Source organism: Tribolium madens, unplaced genomic scaffold (genome assembly GCF_015345945.1).
Source record: "Tribolium madens isolate multiple individuals breed KSU strain unplaced genomic scaffold, Tmad_KSU_1.1 Scaffold_19;HRSCAF=116;Tcas5.2_LG9, whole genome shotgun sequence".
In the NCBI taxonomy this organism is placed as follows: Eukaryota; Metazoa; Arthropoda; class Insecta; order Coleoptera; family Tenebrionidae; genus Tribolium; species Tribolium madens.
Genome location: NW_025400983.1, coordinates 3931509 through 3950271, shown reverse-complemented (window position 1 = coordinate 3950271; position 18763 = coordinate 3931509). Strand labels below are relative to the sequence as shown.

Genomic DNA, 18763 nt, shown 5'->3' with positions numbered 1-18763 from the left:
CGGTTTTTTTTTATTTTTTTATTATTTTAAAAGTTCATTATTTTCACTCATTGGAAAGAAAATTTCTCTTGATTTTGAGCTTGTAATAACTAATAACACTATAGTCTACAAACAATACGATGTTTAATACGAGTATACCTTTAATCGAATTATTATTTTTATGTTAACTTAGCTTTAATTAAACAAAAATAATTGTTAAATTTTTCAATCACGTCACACTTTTTTTGTTACAGACGATAATTTTCCTGCTTTCTGCGCAAATACCTCCAATTTAAAATTTATTTACATTCAAATTGTTGCTGAATTAATTATTGCGAAAAAAAGAAAACTGATCCAAAAAGTATAATAAAACCAAGTAAAATAAGTCACTTTTAATATGTTTTTTGGCGGTTTTTGTATTTTTGTTAATTACATATTTCTTAAACGTAATGTGGTGGACTTTTTTAAATAGTTTTTTTGAACTCAGTGTCTCAAAATCTATAAGAAAATAACTTTCATCTAATCGTGTAAACTAGCGTAATTTTTTCTCTGCGTTTTAAATCCCATCATATTGGCGTTTTATTTTTTTGACAACGATGTCGTTTTAACAGATGAGTAATGGTAAGAAAAAAAACAGCTTCTAAAAAACAGTCATTTTTAACAAAAACAATCATATTATCCAATTCATTAATTAATTATCAAAGTGACCGTTGTCAAAAAAAAATCGCCAATGTGATGGGACTTAAAAAGCAAAGAAAGATTATTATTACAAGTCCAACAGTAAGAAAAAAAAAATAACTTTTCTTTCCACTGACACAGAATAATGAAGTTTTAACTACAAATTTGCTCGTTTCAGATAAAACAAAAACAACCCTTGCTGTTAAAATGTTACTTTATCTACTCAAAAGAGTTTATAAAGAAATAGTTTAACATCTGCTATAGAAAAAAAGTATTTCCTTTACTTTTTAAGCGTAAAATAAAAGGTAAAAATTTGTTTCCTCTTGATTGGCTATTATAAAATGTTTTATTAAGTTCAGAATTTTAATTATAAAAGAAATAATTTGATAGAAATTAGCAAAATTCACAGTTTATTAAAAAATTCTGGCACTTAAAATAGTTCTACAATCTTGATTTTTGAAAGCTGTAGATAAAGAACCTTAAAAGTCAACTCAAGCTAAAAATTTTTTTCCTTTGCAGTTTTGGTGTAAAATCAAAGGTAAATATGTTTTTCCTCTTGTAAACCTAATCCGGGAACATACTGTATACTTGCAAAACACATTTCTTTAATAAATTTATGTATTTGTAATTTGATAATTTGAGCAAGCTTGTTTATTATAATCACAATTTAATGTATACGTTATAATCTATGCTCATTGAAGTAATTTTTACAAAAAGACATTTTTCGGGTCCTAAATAAAGGTTTTTCGACATATTACCTGCTCTCCAACTAGTTAGTCTGAAACGCTATTGCGACAAAGCGCAGCCCGAGTACAAAATTAGACTAGTGAAGAGTTTTTTCCCCGGGTGTACTACTTCTGATCAGTCAAATAAAACCAATTTTAGAACTTCTCCATTAATTACTGGATTTCGGAAGGAGTACCTCGTAGGAAAATCGTGATGGGTATGCCCCTCTATGGCCAGTCCTTCCGGCTGGAAAAACCTGAAAATCATGGTCTTAACGCCAAGGCTCCTGGTCCTGGTCAAGCCGGGGAGTACACCCGAGCTGCTGGTTTCTTGGCCTACTACGAAATCTGCCACAACATCAAAAACCAAGGTTGGACAGTCGTGCAAGACCCCAAACGTCGTATGGGCCCATACGCGTACAAAGGGGACCAATGGGTGTCTTTCGATGATAGGGAGATGATTAGGCTTAAATCTGAGTTTATAAGGAAGATGGATTTGGGTGGTGGGATGATCTGGGCGTTAGATTTGGACGATTTTAAGAACCGGTGTGGAGAGGGCCGACATCCCCTTTTGACTACCATTAGGAATGTCCTTGCGGAGGCTGGAACCGGCCAACAAGAACCAATCCCGCCCATTGATGAGGAACCACCGAAAGTTGAAGCTGTGGAAGCGGAACGAGAAGAGTCACCAAGTGTGCACTCGTCGACGGTGGTACCACCACCACAGCATTCGACGACGCAAAGTCTAGTTGATCCAAAATCCGAATTCAAAGTTGTTTGTTACTTCACGAATTGGGCATGGTACCGGCAAGGCGTCGGGAAGTACCTCCCGGGGGATATCGACCCAGATTTGTGTACCCACATCGTGTATGGGTTTGCGGTACTCAACGGCGACCAGTTGATCATCAAGCCGCATGATACTTGGGCCGATTTCGACAATAGTGAGTCCAAAAATGACAATTTTTAGTAGTCCGGTCAAAATAGAACTAAAATTCCGACAGAGCTAAATTTTGGTGGAGTTCTTGGGTACACCATTAGGAATAAACAAACTGTCAAAAGTCCCCATCGATCCCATGTGTGCTAAAAAAGTTATTCGAGGTCAAAGATCGAAATTTGACGTTTTTAAGATTTTTTTTCGAAAACAGCAAGTTTTATCAAAAAAGTAGCCCAGACAAAAATTATACAGGTGTCCGTCTAAACCACACTTTAAAACTATTGGTAGTTCGAATACACATATTTGTTTGAAAATTGGTACATAGCCATAATGCATTAAGTCCTCCTAAATGAAAATATTTTCAAGATGGCGGCACTTCCGGTTATACCGGAAGTCGCTCTCAACTTTCTTATTTTAAATATTTTTTACTGCGTTTTTGGATTAATCGGGTTATTTTAAGAGAGTTTTTGTCAGCTTTCCCTATACCCAAATTTAGCCGTTTTGAAATATTTGGAGTTTTTCAAAAAATTTTGGATCTGCACCTTCCACTTTAAAAATCGGTAACTCTGCAATTTTTTAAAATTTTGAATTCATTTTTTTGGCGTTTGAAAGAGAAAGCTTAGATCTTTCTTTTGGTGTTATCAAATTTTGAAAAAAAATTAACAAAACCTAAAATTTTAAGGTTACTTTTGTAATAATTCAAATACCCTTAACTCAATTTTTCCAAATGAAATACCCCAATTTTTATTTTACTGAATGGAAGAGAATTTAATTCTGCATCGATCTGTATTAACATTCCCTATACCTAAATTTAATAATTTTCAAGTTATGGACTTTTTTTTAAGACCACAGAAAATTTATTACTAGCCATATCCGTTTTCACATAGTTTGCTATAGAAATCAAAAATGTCAAAATTGTTTCTCAATAAACGTCGGCAGTGACTTATTATTTGACAAATAGTGCCAAAATATGGAGAGTCAAAGCTACTCAAACTTAGATTTAATTAATTTATTTTGTATTTATGGAGAGTGTAACAAAATTATGAAGTCGTTCATTAAACAAAAATAAATTTTTCTCACTTGTTAGCTTTAAATAATGATCGCATGGTAGAACCTATCAATAATAATTAAGTTTGTATAACTTTGATTCTCTATATTTTGGCACTATTTGTCAAATAATAAGTCACTGTCGACGTTTATTGAGAAACAATTTTGACATTTTTGATTTCCATAGCAAACTATGTGAAAACGGGTGTGGCTAGTAATAAATTTTCTGTAGTCTTAAAAAAAAGTACATAACTTGAAAATTATTAAATTTAGGTATAGGGAATGTTAATACAGATCAATTAAATTCTCTTCTATTTAGTAAAATAAAAATTGGGGTATTTCATTTGAAAAAATTGAGTTATGAGTATCTGAATTATTACAAAAGTAACCTTAAAATTTTGGGATATGTTTTTTTTTCAAAATTTGAAAACATCAGAAAAAACATCTAAGCTTTCTCTTTCAAACGCCAAAAAAACGAATTTAAAATCTTAAAAAATGGCAGAGTTACCGATTTTTAAAGTGGAAGGTGCAGATCCAAAATTTTTTAAAAAACTCCAAATATTTCAAAAACGGCTAAAATTAGGTATAGGAAAAGCTGATAAAAACTCCCTTAAAATAACCCGATTAATCCAAAAACGCAGCAAAAAATATACCTTTCCATTAAAAATAAGAAAGTTAAAACCGACTTCCGGTATAACCGGACGTGCCGCCATCTTGAAAATATTTTTATTTAGGAAGACTTAATGGTTTATGGCTATGTACCAATTTTCAAAGAAATGCGATTATTCCAACTCCCAATACTTCTAATGTGGGGTTTAGACGGAACACCCTGTAGATCTTAAAATTATCTACAAAATGGTCTTTATACTTTTTTTCTAAGAATCTACATCATAAGCACATACAGAGTGCGCCAGAACTCGCGCCCCAAAGACAAATGCCATGTAGGGTAAGGTACCAGGAACATAGAAAAAATTTAAAAAAATTCTATCTATAAAAATTTCAAAGTTATGAGAGTTTAAATTTTGCACTTTGACTCTTATTTATTTCTGTAGGATAAAGAATTTTCCAAGTTTTTTTGCTACAGGCTATTAGAAGCGAAAACAAGGAAGCTGTATCCTAAACTATAACTCTGTTTAATGTTATTTGTGGCTTTTATTGACAAGGTCACCAGTATTATTAAATAGACATAAAAAATGTCAAATGTCAAAAAATAAATGTCAAAAATTTTTGACATAGATTTTTTTAAACATTTTTTCAGGACTCTCCAATTACTCCATTTCAAGGAAGTGCGCAATTTTTTAAACACCCTGTATGTATTACCAAATAAATTCTTTTTAATTCTAATGGAATCGAAATATTTATAAGGGTAATGAAGTAGAAGAAAAATTTCAAGTAAGATAAGATACCAGGAACATAAAAAAAATGTTTTTCTAATTTGCGTTTATAATACGTTTATTAACGTCTCCAGTAGGAGTCGTTTATGGCTATCTACAAAAGCACACTGTGCTTTAATGAATTTAGGGTTATTTAGTTTTTGGATGCCGCTTTTGACTTGTCAGGTAACAAATTTTGCGTTGTTGCTTCGGCAATTGCGCGAATTTCGGGCGGAGTGCAAACTAAATTCTGTTTCTCATATTTTATTTATTATTATTATGTTGTAACACTAATAACTAATAATTTGTAAATTTTATTTTTAATGACAGACGGCAGAAATGACTCAAAAAAACAGGTGGGCGCCGAGTGTCACCAACCGATACCAACTAACACAAAATTCTCTAGGCGACAAAAATATATATTTTTTTAATTAAAATAAGAAAAAAGGGGGCGCAAATTAGAAAAAATAGCATAAAATACTCGTTTTATAATGGCATTGGCGCACTCATCCCATTCGTGCGCCAAATCAACCCTTATAAAACTTATTCTTTAATATACTATTAAAAAATTCTGACATTTATTTTTTTAGCACACATAGGATCGTTGGGGACTTTTGACACTTTATTTCTAATGGTGTACCCAAGGTCTCCACCAAAATTTAGCTCTGTCGGAATTTTCGTTATTTGACTACTATTTTTATGACTAATTTGACCAGACTATATAGGTACTACTCTTGTGTTTCAGAATTCTATGAAAAGGTCACATCTTATAAATCGAAGGGAATCAAGGTACTTGTTGCTATAGGAGGATGGAATGACTCCGCAGGTGACAAGTACTCGCGTCTGGTTAACAACCCATCGGCCCGGAGACGTTTCATAGCCCACGTTGTTGATTTCATCGAAACAAATAACTTTGATGGGTTGGATTTGGACTGGGAGTACCCCAAATGTTGGCAAGTCGATTGCAACAAAGGCCCGGCTTCTGATAAATCAGCATTTGCTGACTTTGTCAAAGAATTAAACGAAGCTTTCAAACCCAAAGGGTGGCTCTTATCAGCTGCAGTTTCGCCAAGTCGGCGAGTTGTAGATGCAGGGTATGACGTACCAGCCTTGTCCAAGTACCTAGATTGGATTGCTGTCATGTGTTACGATTACCATGGGCAATGGGACAAAATCACGGGTCACGTGGCTCCCATGTATGCCCATCCTGAAGATGCAGACGCCACTTTCAACACGGTGAGTTTACTTTTAGTACCATGAATGGTACTAACTGAGTTTCAGAATTTCACCATTCACTACTGGATTGAGAAAGGTGCAGATCGGAAAAAAATCGTGATGGGTATGCCCATGTATGGGCAATCGTTCTCGCTGGCTGATAACAACCAAAATGGGCTCAATGCACCCACTTATGGTGGCGGAGAAGCCGGGGAAGAAACCCGGGCTCGTGGTTTCCTAGCCTACTACGAGGTACCACTTGTGGTAATTTAGTTTTTTGGGGTAAATAATTTTGTTTTAGATTTGTACCAACGTTATTAAGAAAGGATGGAAGGTGGTACGAGACCGTCGGGGACGTATTGGCCCCTATGCGTACTTGCGCGACCAATGGGTCTCCTTTGATGATATAGGAATGATAAGACACAAATCTGAGTTTATCAAAGCCATGGGTCTTGGTGGTGGTATGATCTGGGCGTTGGATTTGGACGATTTTAAGAATCTCTGTGGGTGCGAGGAGTACCCATTACTCAGAACCATCAATCGGGTGTTGCGAGGGTACGCAAAACCTGACCCTAAATGTATCCTAGGCCGAGACAACGACAAACCTAAACCTCAACCTACCACCATGAAACCAACTACGACTCTAGATTATGAACCACAAGAACCGGTACTTCCGGCGGAAGTAGTACCATGTCAAGGCCGACTTTTCGTAGCCGATGACACCAACTGTGCGCAGTACTACTTGTGCAACCAAGGCCAACTCCAACTGCAAGTTTGCCCCAATGGTCTTTTCTGGAATAAGGACCATTGTGACTGGCCCGAAAACACCGAATGTCACCCAGACGCGAGCAGTACCATGGCACCATCAACCACCCCGATGGTACCGGAATCGGAAATGACCCACAAACCGGTCACGACCACCGACACTAATGACGACTATAAAGTCGTTTGCTACTTTACCAACTGGGCATGGTACCGCCAAGGCGATGGAAAGTACCTCCCACAAGATATCGACCCATCACTTTGTACTCACATCAATTACGGTTTTGCGGTCCTTGACTCGTCAAGTCTGACCTTGAAACCGCACGACTCATGGGCAGATATTGACAACGAGTTCTATAAAAAGGTCGTTTCGTACAAATCTCGCGGTGTTAAGGTACTAATAGCCTTGGGAGGTTGGAACGATTCTGCTGGTAATAAGTACTCGCGTCTGGTGAACAATCCCCAAGCCCGCGCAGCCTTCATAGCCCACGTTGTGGCCTTCATCGAAGAGTGGGACTTCGATGGCCTTGATTTGGACTGGGAGTACCCCAAATGCTGGCAAGTGGACTGCAACAAAGGCCCAGATTCGGACAAAGAAGCCTTCGCGGCCTTCATCCGCGAACTTAGTGCGGCCTTCAAGCCCAAAAACCTCCTGTTATCAGCCGCGGTATCCCCAAGCAAGGCCGTGATAGACGCAGGGTACAATGTTCCAGCCTTATCACAGTATTTGGACTGGATTGCAGTCATGACGTATGACTTCCACGGCCATTGGGACAAACAAACCGGACATGTAGCCCCCTTGTATTACTACCCCGGGGACGTCTACGACTATTTCAACGCTAACTTTTCCCTAAACTACTGGATCGAGAAAGGGGCGGATCCAGGAAAAATCGTGATGGGAATGCCCCTCTATGGGCAAAGTTTCAGTCTCGCTGACGCGGCCGAGAGGGGCCTCAACGCGAAATCGTACGGCCCTGGAGAAGCCGGCGAGTTTACCCGAGCCGGCGGCTTCCTAGCCTACTACGAGGTTTGTCAACTCATTTCAAAAAAAAACATTTGATTGTTTTTTCCATTTCCAGATTTGTGAAAGAGTGAAAAAGAGGGGATGGACGGTAACAAGAGATCCCCAAGGCCGGATTGGCCCATACGCCTACCTGTCCAACCAATGGGTCTCCTACGACGATATCGCCGAGATCAGACGCAAGTCGCGATTGGTCAAGGAACTCAAACTGGGCGGGGGCATGGTCTGGGCTTTGGATTTGGACGATTTTAAGAACAGATGTGGGTGTGGCAAACATCCCCTCTTGAAGACTTTAAACAATGAGTTGAGAGGGATGCCCTCTGACATCAGCGTGACTAATTGTACTTAAGTGTGATGCTTATACGAAATATTTCTCTTCTTTGAGCCGTCAAGGACGGCGAAAAGGATACGATAATATTTTTTTTCAGTTTCCTACTTATTTTTAAGGTTATGTAAGAATAAAATACGTTTTAAGACACTTTTTCTTTTATTTATTAAAACAATTATGCGCTTTTAGAACTAGTGGAAATGGTGGATGCGCTGGGATAATTTTTTGTTTGAAAATAAGTCAAATTAAACCAAAATTGCTGTGGTTTGTGATAGGGAAAGGAGGTGTAATGAAAGGCAGTGTTATGCAATAATTTTAAACGCTTTATTTTCTATTTATAATATATATTTTTTATAACAGTGTGTTAACAATGCAATATAATTATGTATAATAAATTTCGTAAGTATTTCACAATGTAAGACTCTATTTTGAAACTTGTTCTATCTAAGAAAAGTTAGAAGTAATTTGACTTTTTTGTATTTGTTATTAAAAACCATACATTTTGCATAAATTTCCGCATTGCGATAATTCACAGCACAACAAGAAATGATATTAACAACCCATCAACAGAACAATAATAAATCCAACCAACATCTTCCATATACAAATAAAATAAAAATAAAGCACATCATCACATAAACGGGTTCGTCGTCTTCCTTCAAACCCTCACGCAGTGAAATAAATATAGATTTTTTAGCAATTTATTTGTACTTGAGCTATCTATAAAAATAAATATATCCTACCCACGGGAAAATCTATACAATGTCTGCATAGGCGAGAGGAAGAAATCTGCCTTTGAAGAGGAACAAAAACAAAGAACAAATAATTTTAATTCAGATCAATTCCCATATTGACGCTGTGCAAATCCGGCTCAACTCCTAACCTAAAACTACGCATCGCGTCGCTTCGACACGACTTTAAACCGTCGCTATTCATCATCGGTGTCATACTCGCTCAAATAATCCTGAATCGGGATTGGTCGAGCGAACGGCGCCGAAGTCATCTGACTACAAGCAACCAATCAGATCGCAAGCCCCGCCTAGTCTCTCCCACCTACTTACATCAAGCGGCGGTAGTGGTTCAACCATTCCTCGACCATTTGAGCAACTAGCAGCGGACGCTTGTGCAGCAACTGTTGAGCCACCAGAATCCCGCCTTCGGTCTCGCACACATCCAACCACTGCCTCAGGATTGTCTCTTCGCGACCCAACTAACCAATCAAAACTACTCAATCACAAACCACACCCCAAACTCGACTAAAACCCTACCTCTGACTCGGTGAGGAAATGAATCGGAAGCAACTTCCGGTCCCGATCCATCAACGGAAGAAAGGTACTCTGCAACTGGTCGGCGCCGATGTTCGAATGTTGGGTTGAAGGCCGCGTATCTAGCCTACTGTAAGGTTCCAGAGGTACCAAAGCGGAGAAATGGCCTCGGGTGTAGCCCAGGGCTATAGGTGTGCGTACGCAGAAGCTTTGCTCCCACAACAACGGCAAATAGACGCCTTCGAAGCGGGCGTAACCGAGGGCTTCCCCTCGGAAACTCTTCACGTATTTCACTCCGTATACGATTATAGGGCGGCGCAGAATATGAGCTAAGGTAAAAACGTGTAATTGTTCTAGACTAGTCCCCGGTTGGCTCGCGAGTGACAGCAAACTCGTCCAGTCCTCCTCCCATTGGGCCTCGTCGAGGGAGTACTGGAGGAAGGACGCCTGACTCGCCTCGTACTCTTTCCATCGCGGATAAAACCTACAAAGCGGACAAAAAATCAAAACTTAGACGCCTTCATCGAGGAGGATACCTAAAAACTAGGATACGACACGATGTAAAACAAAACGTCCCCGTTAGTGAGGCCAGATAGCGCAGTTGTTCCTTTAAGAGCAATGAAATAAAAAAATGGCTGTTTTTATACAGGGCGCCAGAACTCGCGCCCCAGAGAAAACTTTCAAGTAAGGTAAAATACCAGGAACATGAAAAAAATGTTTAAAAAATTCTATCTGTCAAAAAATTTTGAGATTTATTTTTTGACATTTGACATTTTTTTATGTCTATTCAATGATACTGATGATCTTGTATATGTTTTTTTACAATTATTTAGTAAAGGAACCAAAAATTTTGTCAATAAAAGCCACAAATAACATTGAACAGAATTACAATTTAGAATACAGCTTCCTTGTTTCCTCTTCTAATAGCCTGTAGCAAAAAAACTTGGAAAATTATTTTTCCAACAGAAATAAATAGAGTCAAAGTGCAAAATTTAAACTCTCATAACTTCGAAATTTTGTCAGATAACATTTTTTTAACCATTTTTCCATGTTCCTCGTATCTTACCTTATATGGCATTTTTCTCTGGGGGCGAGTTCTGGCGCACCCTGTATAACGGTGAGCAAAACGGAAATAAAAAAAAATATAGACAGAGCATTAAATTCTCAATAATAAGAGATAAAGATAATGCAAAAATTTTATTGAAAACTATACAGGGTGATTCAGCTTAAATGACCCATTAGACCCCTCTTGGCAGACAACCTATAATACACAAAGCAATTATTCCTTGATTCATATTCGAATTTTGAAACATTCATGAATCGAAAAATATCTTTCTTTGATTCTCGATATTTTGAATCAAGAAATAAGTGCATAATGTATTATGTGTTGTCTGCCAAGAGGGGTCAGGTGGGTCATTTAAGCTGAATCACCCTGTATTTTAAAAAATTTCAAATATTCAAAATTTCAAATAAATACTATTAAAGGTACAAGAAAAATATAAAAAAGAAAGTTGTAGAGAATAACATTTTCAAGAAAAAAGGCCGTGAGAGATACTTCTATCTTCAATGGTTTAGGTCCTAAAGACGTTCAAAGACGCCCAAGTGACGAATACGTGTCATTTTTACCGGTGGTCAAGAGACAAAAAATTAATTTAAACCTAAACAGTTGAAGATAGAGATATGGTCTCGCAGACTTTTTTGTAGGAAATTTAATTCTCTACAACTTTGTTCCCTACACTTTTTTCAACGTATTCGCAGCTTTCTCAAAAATATCGAAAACAGTGTTAAAAATAAATTATAAACAATTATCAGTTTGCGTTCCGTCCAATATTTTTGAGAACGCTGCGAATACGGTTAAAGATACAAAAAAAGTGTAAGAAACAAAATTCTAGAGAATAAAATTTGCTACAAAAAAGTCTATCTTCAACGGTTTAGGTTTAAATTGCTTTAAAGTGTCCTTCTGGCACTGAATCACCAGTAAAAATGAAACGAATTCGTCGCTTGAGCGACTTTGAACATCTTTGAGGCCTACACCATTAAAGATAGACGGACTTTTTACTAGAAAATTTTATTCTCTACAGCTTTCTTTTTTGTATTTTTCTTATCTTCAACGGTATTCGCAGCATTTTGAAAAACATGAAACAGAGCACAGATTTTAAATTTTAAAATCCCAAAGCTCCGTATTTCTTCGATTACTTTGACAGTAAAGAAGATAACGAAATGCGGTTTCTTTTGGACGATAGACATTTTTTCTATGGTCCAAAAATATTTTCGTCATTATAGGTAATTCCTATATAGGGTAGCGCAACAAAGTTATATTTTTGCTTATGGAACACCCGGTATATTATGCGCTTATTTGAAAGAGTTTTTAATTCTAAGCTTACCCATATTAGGTTTTATGGGTCTATCATAGACCGTTTATCATTTATAGTCAATTTTATGGAAAAAAGTACCATTTTTGAAAATTCACAACGGCTTTGCTAGAAATAAAAAGTGAGTGAAAACAATTGCAACCATTTTTATTAAGTCTGGTCCTAAATTATTATGGTAGAAATTCAATCAATCTTTTGCAACTTGTTGACTGTTGACATTCGCAAAATATCAATTATCTTAGTTTTTTCAAATGAAACACCCTGTATGTTATTACTTTATCGTGTAGAGTTTTTAATAAGCTTCCTAAAAAACCCAGGGTTTGGAGGTCTAAACCTTACCTGTTTTATTGTACACCTTTTTAAACCTAGAAAATTTTAAATTATTCTATTTAGCGTTAAAAATCAAGTAGGTTTGCGTTCTAAAAAAATAGATAAATTTTTTAAGTTACGTAATCACCAAACATCAATTAAGAAAACAGGTTTATTGAAATACTGAGTAAAACTCAAGAAACGCTAATTGGAATTGAATTCAATCCAAGACCTTAATTATAAAAATCTGGTGTGAACATCACACGACTTTCCTTATCCTACTTATTTGTAAAACATCCTAATAACGACAATAATTTAGTGTAACCTTTGCGTTAGTGCCACCTGCCGGATTACAAGCGAAATAGATCATAGTTGTCGAGGGTTCAAGTCTGGGGTGCAGTTTTTTTCTAGTTCAATGCCTGTTACTATTATTATTTAATCACATTTTACTGTTTAATAAGTTATATTTCATGATTCTAAATAATTTGTATCCCCATGAATTTATTGTATCTTCAACCGTGTAATTTTGCGGCCGCTTTACGGCCAACTTTTGGTATTAGCAACCGAACGGTGGACCGATTTTTACCAATTGTTTCGTGCTACGTCCCCTTGCTACAAGTAACTTACATTTGTAGTCAACGTAACTTTAAAAAAATAACTTTTTTAGAAGAGGAAGTAACGCAAACGTACTTAATTTTTAAGGCTAAATAGAATACGTTAAAATTTTGTAGGTTTAAAGGGTGTACAATAAAACAGGTAAAGTTTAGACCTCCAAACCCTAGATTTTTTAGAAAGCTTATTAAAAGATCTACACGATAAAGTAACAACATACAGGGTTTTTCATAATTTAGGACCAGACTCAGTAAAAATGGTTGCAATTCTTTTTATTCACTTTTTCTTTCTAGAAAAAGTCGTTGTGATTTTTCAAAAATGGTACTTTTTTTTCATAAAATTGCCCATAAATGATAAACGGTCCATGATAAGACCCGTAAAACCCAATATGGATATTCTTAGAATTAAAAACTCATTCAAATAAGCGCATAATATACCGGGTGTTCCATAAGAAAAAATATAACTTTGTTGCGCCACCCTATACCGGGTGGGGCATCGGTTACGCACACTTGATAAATCGCGACTTCTAACTAATTAAAACTGGCTATGTTTCATATACCTAACTAATTATTGATATGGTATAATTTTATAATTTTTTTAAATAATAAATGAGTCCGTAACAGTTTTGTGTGTTTCATGAACACTTTCTGTTAATTTACCTATAAAGTTTTTACACTAAATGAATCTGTACCTGTTAGCGCATCAAATTTTGATACTACAATTTCAAATTTTGACTTGGTTAGCCAAATAATCGCTTTTTTTATTTAAACACAAACCAGACCCGTGATTTATGACAAAATGGTATAATTTGCCAACAAAAGAATCATTTACTGGTAGCCGACCGCTTTAAAGGGTCTTTTTGTTGTAAACCTTGGAATCTTACCCAAACTGCAGTTCCCCATTGTCACCTAAATTTACGATGGCACAAGTAGCAGGTCATAAATAAAAATGATTTTCAAAGTTAAGATGGAAAATTGCGTTTAATTCAAAATCTAATTGGTATTTTTTTTTTCTGATTTTGTAAACAATTGTAGGAAGTGAATCTGCGTAGGTCAGTATAAAAATTAGAATTAAACTTTTTGGGAGAAAATACTTTTTATTTTTTTTTAGCTTTGTTCGTGAATGAAAAATTACCAAAAAATTAGAGAATGTACCTTACTAATGCCCAGGTAAGTGTGAAAAAATTCAACAATTTTATTTAATTAGAAGTGGGGATTTTCTTTTTGGGCCTAACGGATACCCCACCCGGTACAATAAAACCGGTAAAGTTTAGACTTCCAAACCCTAGATTTTTTAGAAAGCTTATTAAAAGATCTACACGATAAAGTAATAACATACAGGGTGTTTCATAATTTAGGACCAGACTCAGTAAAAATGGTTGCAATTGTTTTTATTCACTTTTTCTTTCTAGCAAAGCCGTTGTGATTTTTCAAAAATGGTACTTTTTTTAATAAAATTGCCCATAAATGAAAAACGGTCCATGATAGACCCATAAAACCTTAGAATTAAAAACTCGTTCAAATAAGCGCATAATATACCGGGTGTTCCATAAGAAAAAATATAACTTTGTTGCACCACTCTACAGGGTATTTCACGAGTGATAATGAGCCTGATGGAATTGAAAATACAACCCACAATACATTTGCAAAGTTAACGTGGATATTTTAGATATCGCATTGTTTGAAAAACCGAATTATGAATCCACGATAGCTTTGCTTCGATAATTTTATTTGTCACAACCATGTCAGAACTGACATTAGCAAAATTTCAAAATGCATTCGAACGATGAGAAAACAGATCTAATTCTCATTTATGGCGAATTTGGGAAAAATGCTTCTTTTGTAAAGACAATGTTTCCTGTATAGAAAAGCTCCAAAAAGGCTCGAAAGTGTTTTCTTAATGGTAGATAGACAATAACCTTAAAAATTGTGTTTCCTGTCTTGTCAATTTCTTTGTGTCAGTCACGCGATAACTATGTTTTATTAATTTTAAAATTCATAATCAAAATCCATGAAGCCTATGCAAATGTATTGCTGGCTGCAGTTCAAATGTGGTCAGGCTCATTATCACTCGTGAAATACCCTGTATAATGACGAAAATATTTTTGGACCATAGAAAAATAAATGTTTTCGTCCAAAAGAAACCGCATTTCGATGTCTTCTTTACTGTCAGAGTAATCAAAGAAATACGGCCTGTATGTTTTTCCTCATATTTCTCGTGAAAAATTTAGTCGTTCGCTTTTCACAGCTTATTAAAAATGTAAAGTTCGACATTTCTGCTTTCAATTAGTAGACTGAATTTAAATTAATTTGAAACTGAGACGGTAAAACGCTCTAAACGCCCTCATTTTTACTCCAAAAAATCGTTTCGTGTCCTAGTATTAGTTCTCCGAAGAAGGGACTCACATATGTCCGCTCTGTGTGAGACTCTCCGCCAAGGCCCTCCTCAAGGTATTATCCCTGTCGAAGACCCCCCACGTCGCTTGCATAACCGAATCCAGGAGACAATCCCCCGCCGACCTATTCCACAACGCATACAACCTCGATCCTAACCGAACCGTTAACTCCAACGACCAGTTAATAACCGCCGGTTCACTCTCCAACTGACACTGTGCATCCTTATCCAACAACTCGTTAAAAAGCTGCTCTTGCACCGTCCCCGGCAACTCCTCCACTTCGGCCGGTAGTGCAAAAGTCGGAAAATCCGTCACGAAATTACACGGAAAATTCCCCTTCCGCTGTCGCAAACTCGCCGCAAAGTGCCTCCTAATATCCGCCGCCAAATCGGGGGCCACATAACTCGGCACCCGCTTCACCCCCGAGCCCGAGCCCTCGATGTGCGACAACAGCACGGCGAGCAAGTCCTCGCGCTGGAAGCGGATGGCGAGGTGCACCAGTGTGTGGCCCACGTCGAAGGCCGAGCTTCTGTTGAGGATGGCCACCTCGGAGGCGGTGAGAGTACGTGCTGGGTTGCCTCCAGAGGCGAGGTATGCCTCCACGGGGTTGGGGTCGCCTTCGATCACGCCGATGCATGCATTTAACCAGTTCCAATCGGCGTTGCGACGGAGATGGCGCGCTTTGCGCTCGTTTTCACAGTTGTTGGGAGGTTGAGCGGAGTCGAGGATGTTGGGGCTCTTTTCGGATTCGTTGTCGCGGTCGGGAGAAGGCAAGATGAGACTTGAGGCTTGCGAACGGAGAGAGTTGGTGGGGGCGCCGCACATGGCGCACTTCTTCGATTTCGGCCAGTTTTCGTAAGTACACAACTTGGGGAAAAAGCAAAATTAATCGCAAAGAAACACCATTTTTAAGTAAAACAAGTAAAAATACAGGTTTCTGTAAGACAATTGAAGGGGTGAGGGGATAAAGGTGTCATATGCATTAACCTTATATTTGGAGTTATAAGCATTTTAATACAGGGTGCGCCAGAACTCGCGCACCAGAGAAAATTTTCAAGTAAGGTAAGATACCAGGAACATGAAAATAATGTTTAAAAAATTCTATCTGTCAAAAATTTTTGACATTTGACATTTTTTTATCTATTTAATGATACTGATGATCTTGTATATGTTTTTTTACAATTATTTAGTAAAGGGACAAAAATTTTGACAATAAAATCCACAAATAACATTGAACAGAGTTAAAATTTAGGATACAGCTTCCTTGTTTTCTCTTTTAATAGCCTATAGCAAAAAACTTGAAAAATTATTTTTCCAACAGAAATAAATAAAGTCAAAGTGCAAACTTTAAACCCTCATTTTTTCCATGTTACCTTATATGGCATTTTTCTCTGGGGCGCGAGTTCTGGCGCACCCTGTATAATTTGCTGGTACTTTTTTCCAATTTATTTTTGGTAAACAAAATCACATGATATAGTATAAAGGCCTATGTGAATATTGTTTCCTTGTTATAAGAAAATTTAGGTAATTATATTTTTTTATAGATTTTTTAACGCTCAAATGTAAATGACCCTTTCATACACTATAATGCATTAGTTTATATTATTAAAAAATTGATTAAAGTGTTATGTACCCAAAAAAAAAGCTTTATTTTCTAATATAATCTCTGTGATAACTATTGCTTTATAAAAATATTTCAAGTTTAACAAAACATTTATAAATGAAATTCTAACGACACAATATAAAAAGTCCACTTTATGCTGTCCCGAAAATTAACATTCTCATTTAAAAGATTTTTTTTCTTGTTTACTAGATGTAATTTTGAAACTAGTTCATCGACTTTTCGAAAACGGTTTTCCATATTAACACCATATTTTTCAATAAGAGACGGAATTATCTCAAAATATTTAGACAAAAATATACCGAAAAGTCACCAAATTAAGTAAAAAATAATGAATTTTGCTTGTTTACATCACGTTTTTTTGTAAGATTATGTTAAAACATATTGAAAAATTACCAAATTGGGTTGAAAATGACCTTTTTACTTTCCTTATTTATGATTTTTTGGACGTTTTAGAAGGTTTTTCAATTAAAAATTTACTTCGTCACAAATCACTAAATTTACTCAAAAATGGTGTTATTTTTACTTTTAGATTGTGCTAAAAAATTTGTTCAAACATAATACTATTTTTCCGTTTTAAGACGTTTTTTAGTCAAAATCGCAATCGTTTTGAAAATTTTCATCGAAAATGAGGTAAACTATCACGAAACTAAAATTATTTTTGCTTCTTTGGAGAGTTTAAGCATGTTTTTGAGCCGAAAAATCATCTGGTTGCTTTTTCAAACGTTTTAGCAGATTTTTCAATCAAAAGCACAAAACTTCGGCAAAAATAAGCCGAAAAACCACATAATTAATTCAAAAATTATCTTATTTTTGCTTTTTTCAAACATTTAGTTGCGTTTTTAAGTCTAAAACAAAGTATTTTCTTTAATTTTTGTTAAAAAACAAACCAGACAGAATAAAAAAGACATAATTTATGCTCTTTTCGAGCGTTTTAAATAAAAAACGCAATTATTTCGCAAAATTTTGTCAAGAATACGTCGGAAAGTAAAAATAGTGTTATTTTTTAAACATTTATTTATTATAATTTATATCCACTGTTTATTCAACAATCCAAGTTGTACATAACGCCTTTAGCATTTGGTAATTTCATTCCTAATAGAAACCAACACTTAAAAGTCTTTTTCAATAAAAGAATATTTCGAAAAAAATTGTTTTAAAAGAAAATACCAGTTTTCAAAAAAAATGTTACATAACACCTTTATCCACTCACCCCTTCTTTACTTTTTTAAATTACAATTCGTTTTATTTATTTCAGCTTCCCAGGTCTATAACTTAAGAAAAAATCAAAAATTACTCGCAAAAAATATGACTTTAGTTTTAAAAAAACAGATTCCTGTAATCAGAACAAAGCTTACACACAGATATCGGCGAGTGTCACTTTATTTTTTTATTTTAGATTTTATTACCAATATTTTTTGTTTTCAATTTCGTAACTCCTAGGAAAAATCAAAAATTACAAAGGAACACCACCACCACCAAAAATATAGATTACTGAGGGTAATAAGTGTTTTTTTTTACTTTTAATATTAAAATTTCTTTTATTTTTATTTATTTCAATTCCGTGACTTGAAGACTTTAGATTTTATTATATTTTTTAATATCAGTTTCGTAAATCCATAGGTTAAGAAAAAATCAAAATTACTTTCGTTTCAAACAAAAAAACAGATTCCTGTAATTTGAACAAGGACAACTACGAATGTCTCTTTTATTTTATGTAAGTAGTAGAATTATTTATTTATAATTCTGAACAATAGAACCTAATGTTTGTGTAACCATTTCTGTTGTTTAATGTTCATGTCACTTATAAAAATAAAAAAATGAGTTGAGTTATTTATTACTTCCTGAATGTCGGATTTGTTGAATAAGCAGGTGATGGTTTGTTTACTTATTTTATGACGGTTTTGCTGCCCACTGAAAATCATTCCGCAAACCAAAACTCGACGCCTACATGGCTAATACTGGAAAGTGTTGACTACAAATCTCATTTAAAAACATGAGATTTAAATGCAAGACAAATTTTAAGTATTTTTTTTGTATAGACAATGACTATAAAAATATATTCTTTATTAATTTATTTAATATATGTAGCTCTCTGTCTTTTATTTTATTGCTCCATTAAAAAAC

At 35.4% G+C, this 18763-nt stretch overlaps 2 protein-coding genes across 6 annotated transcripts in view; one reads left to right on the top strand and one right to left on the bottom strand.

Annotated features, from left to right (window-relative positions):
* The window catches only part of LOC123009868 (probable chitinase 10), a 20271-nt gene extending 12059 nt beyond the window's left edge, over nt 1-8212 (top strand). Inside the window, exons 12-16 of one of the 2 annotated variants that reach the window (XM_044406420.1) lie at nt 1543-2323; nt 5482-5972; nt 6018-6203; nt 6253-7740; nt 7793-8212. In XM_044406420.1, the coding sequence (XP_044262355.1) occupies nt 1543-2323; nt 5482-5972; nt 6018-6203; nt 6253-7740; nt 7793-8083 (3237 nt within the window). In that variant the 3' untranslated portion in view covers nt 8084-8212. The remainder of the gene's footprint in view (nt 1-1542; nt 2324-5481; nt 5973-6017; nt 6204-6252; nt 7741-7792) is intronic. The other variant, XM_044406429.1, reaches the window with a different exon arrangement.
* A 152-nt stretch (nt 8213-8364) lies between these two features.
* The window catches only part of LOC123009902 (ubiquitin thioesterase trabid), a 13064-nt gene continuing 2665 nt past the window's right edge, over nt 8365-18763 (bottom strand). For 3 of the 4 annotated variants that reach the window (XM_044406490.1, XM_044406473.1, XM_044406481.1), the window contains 4 exons: nt 15026-15882; nt 9331-9811; nt 9124-9272; nt 8365-9069 (listed from right to left, as the gene is read on the bottom strand). In XM_044406490.1, the coding sequence (XP_044262425.1) occupies nt 8991-9069; nt 9124-9272; nt 9331-9811; nt 15026-15882 (1566 nt within the window). In that variant the 3' untranslated portion in view covers nt 8365-8990. Of the gene's footprint in view, nt 9070-9119; nt 9273-9330; nt 9812-15025; nt 15883-18763 lie in introns of all 4 variants that reach the window. The other variant, XM_044406498.1, reaches the window with a different exon arrangement.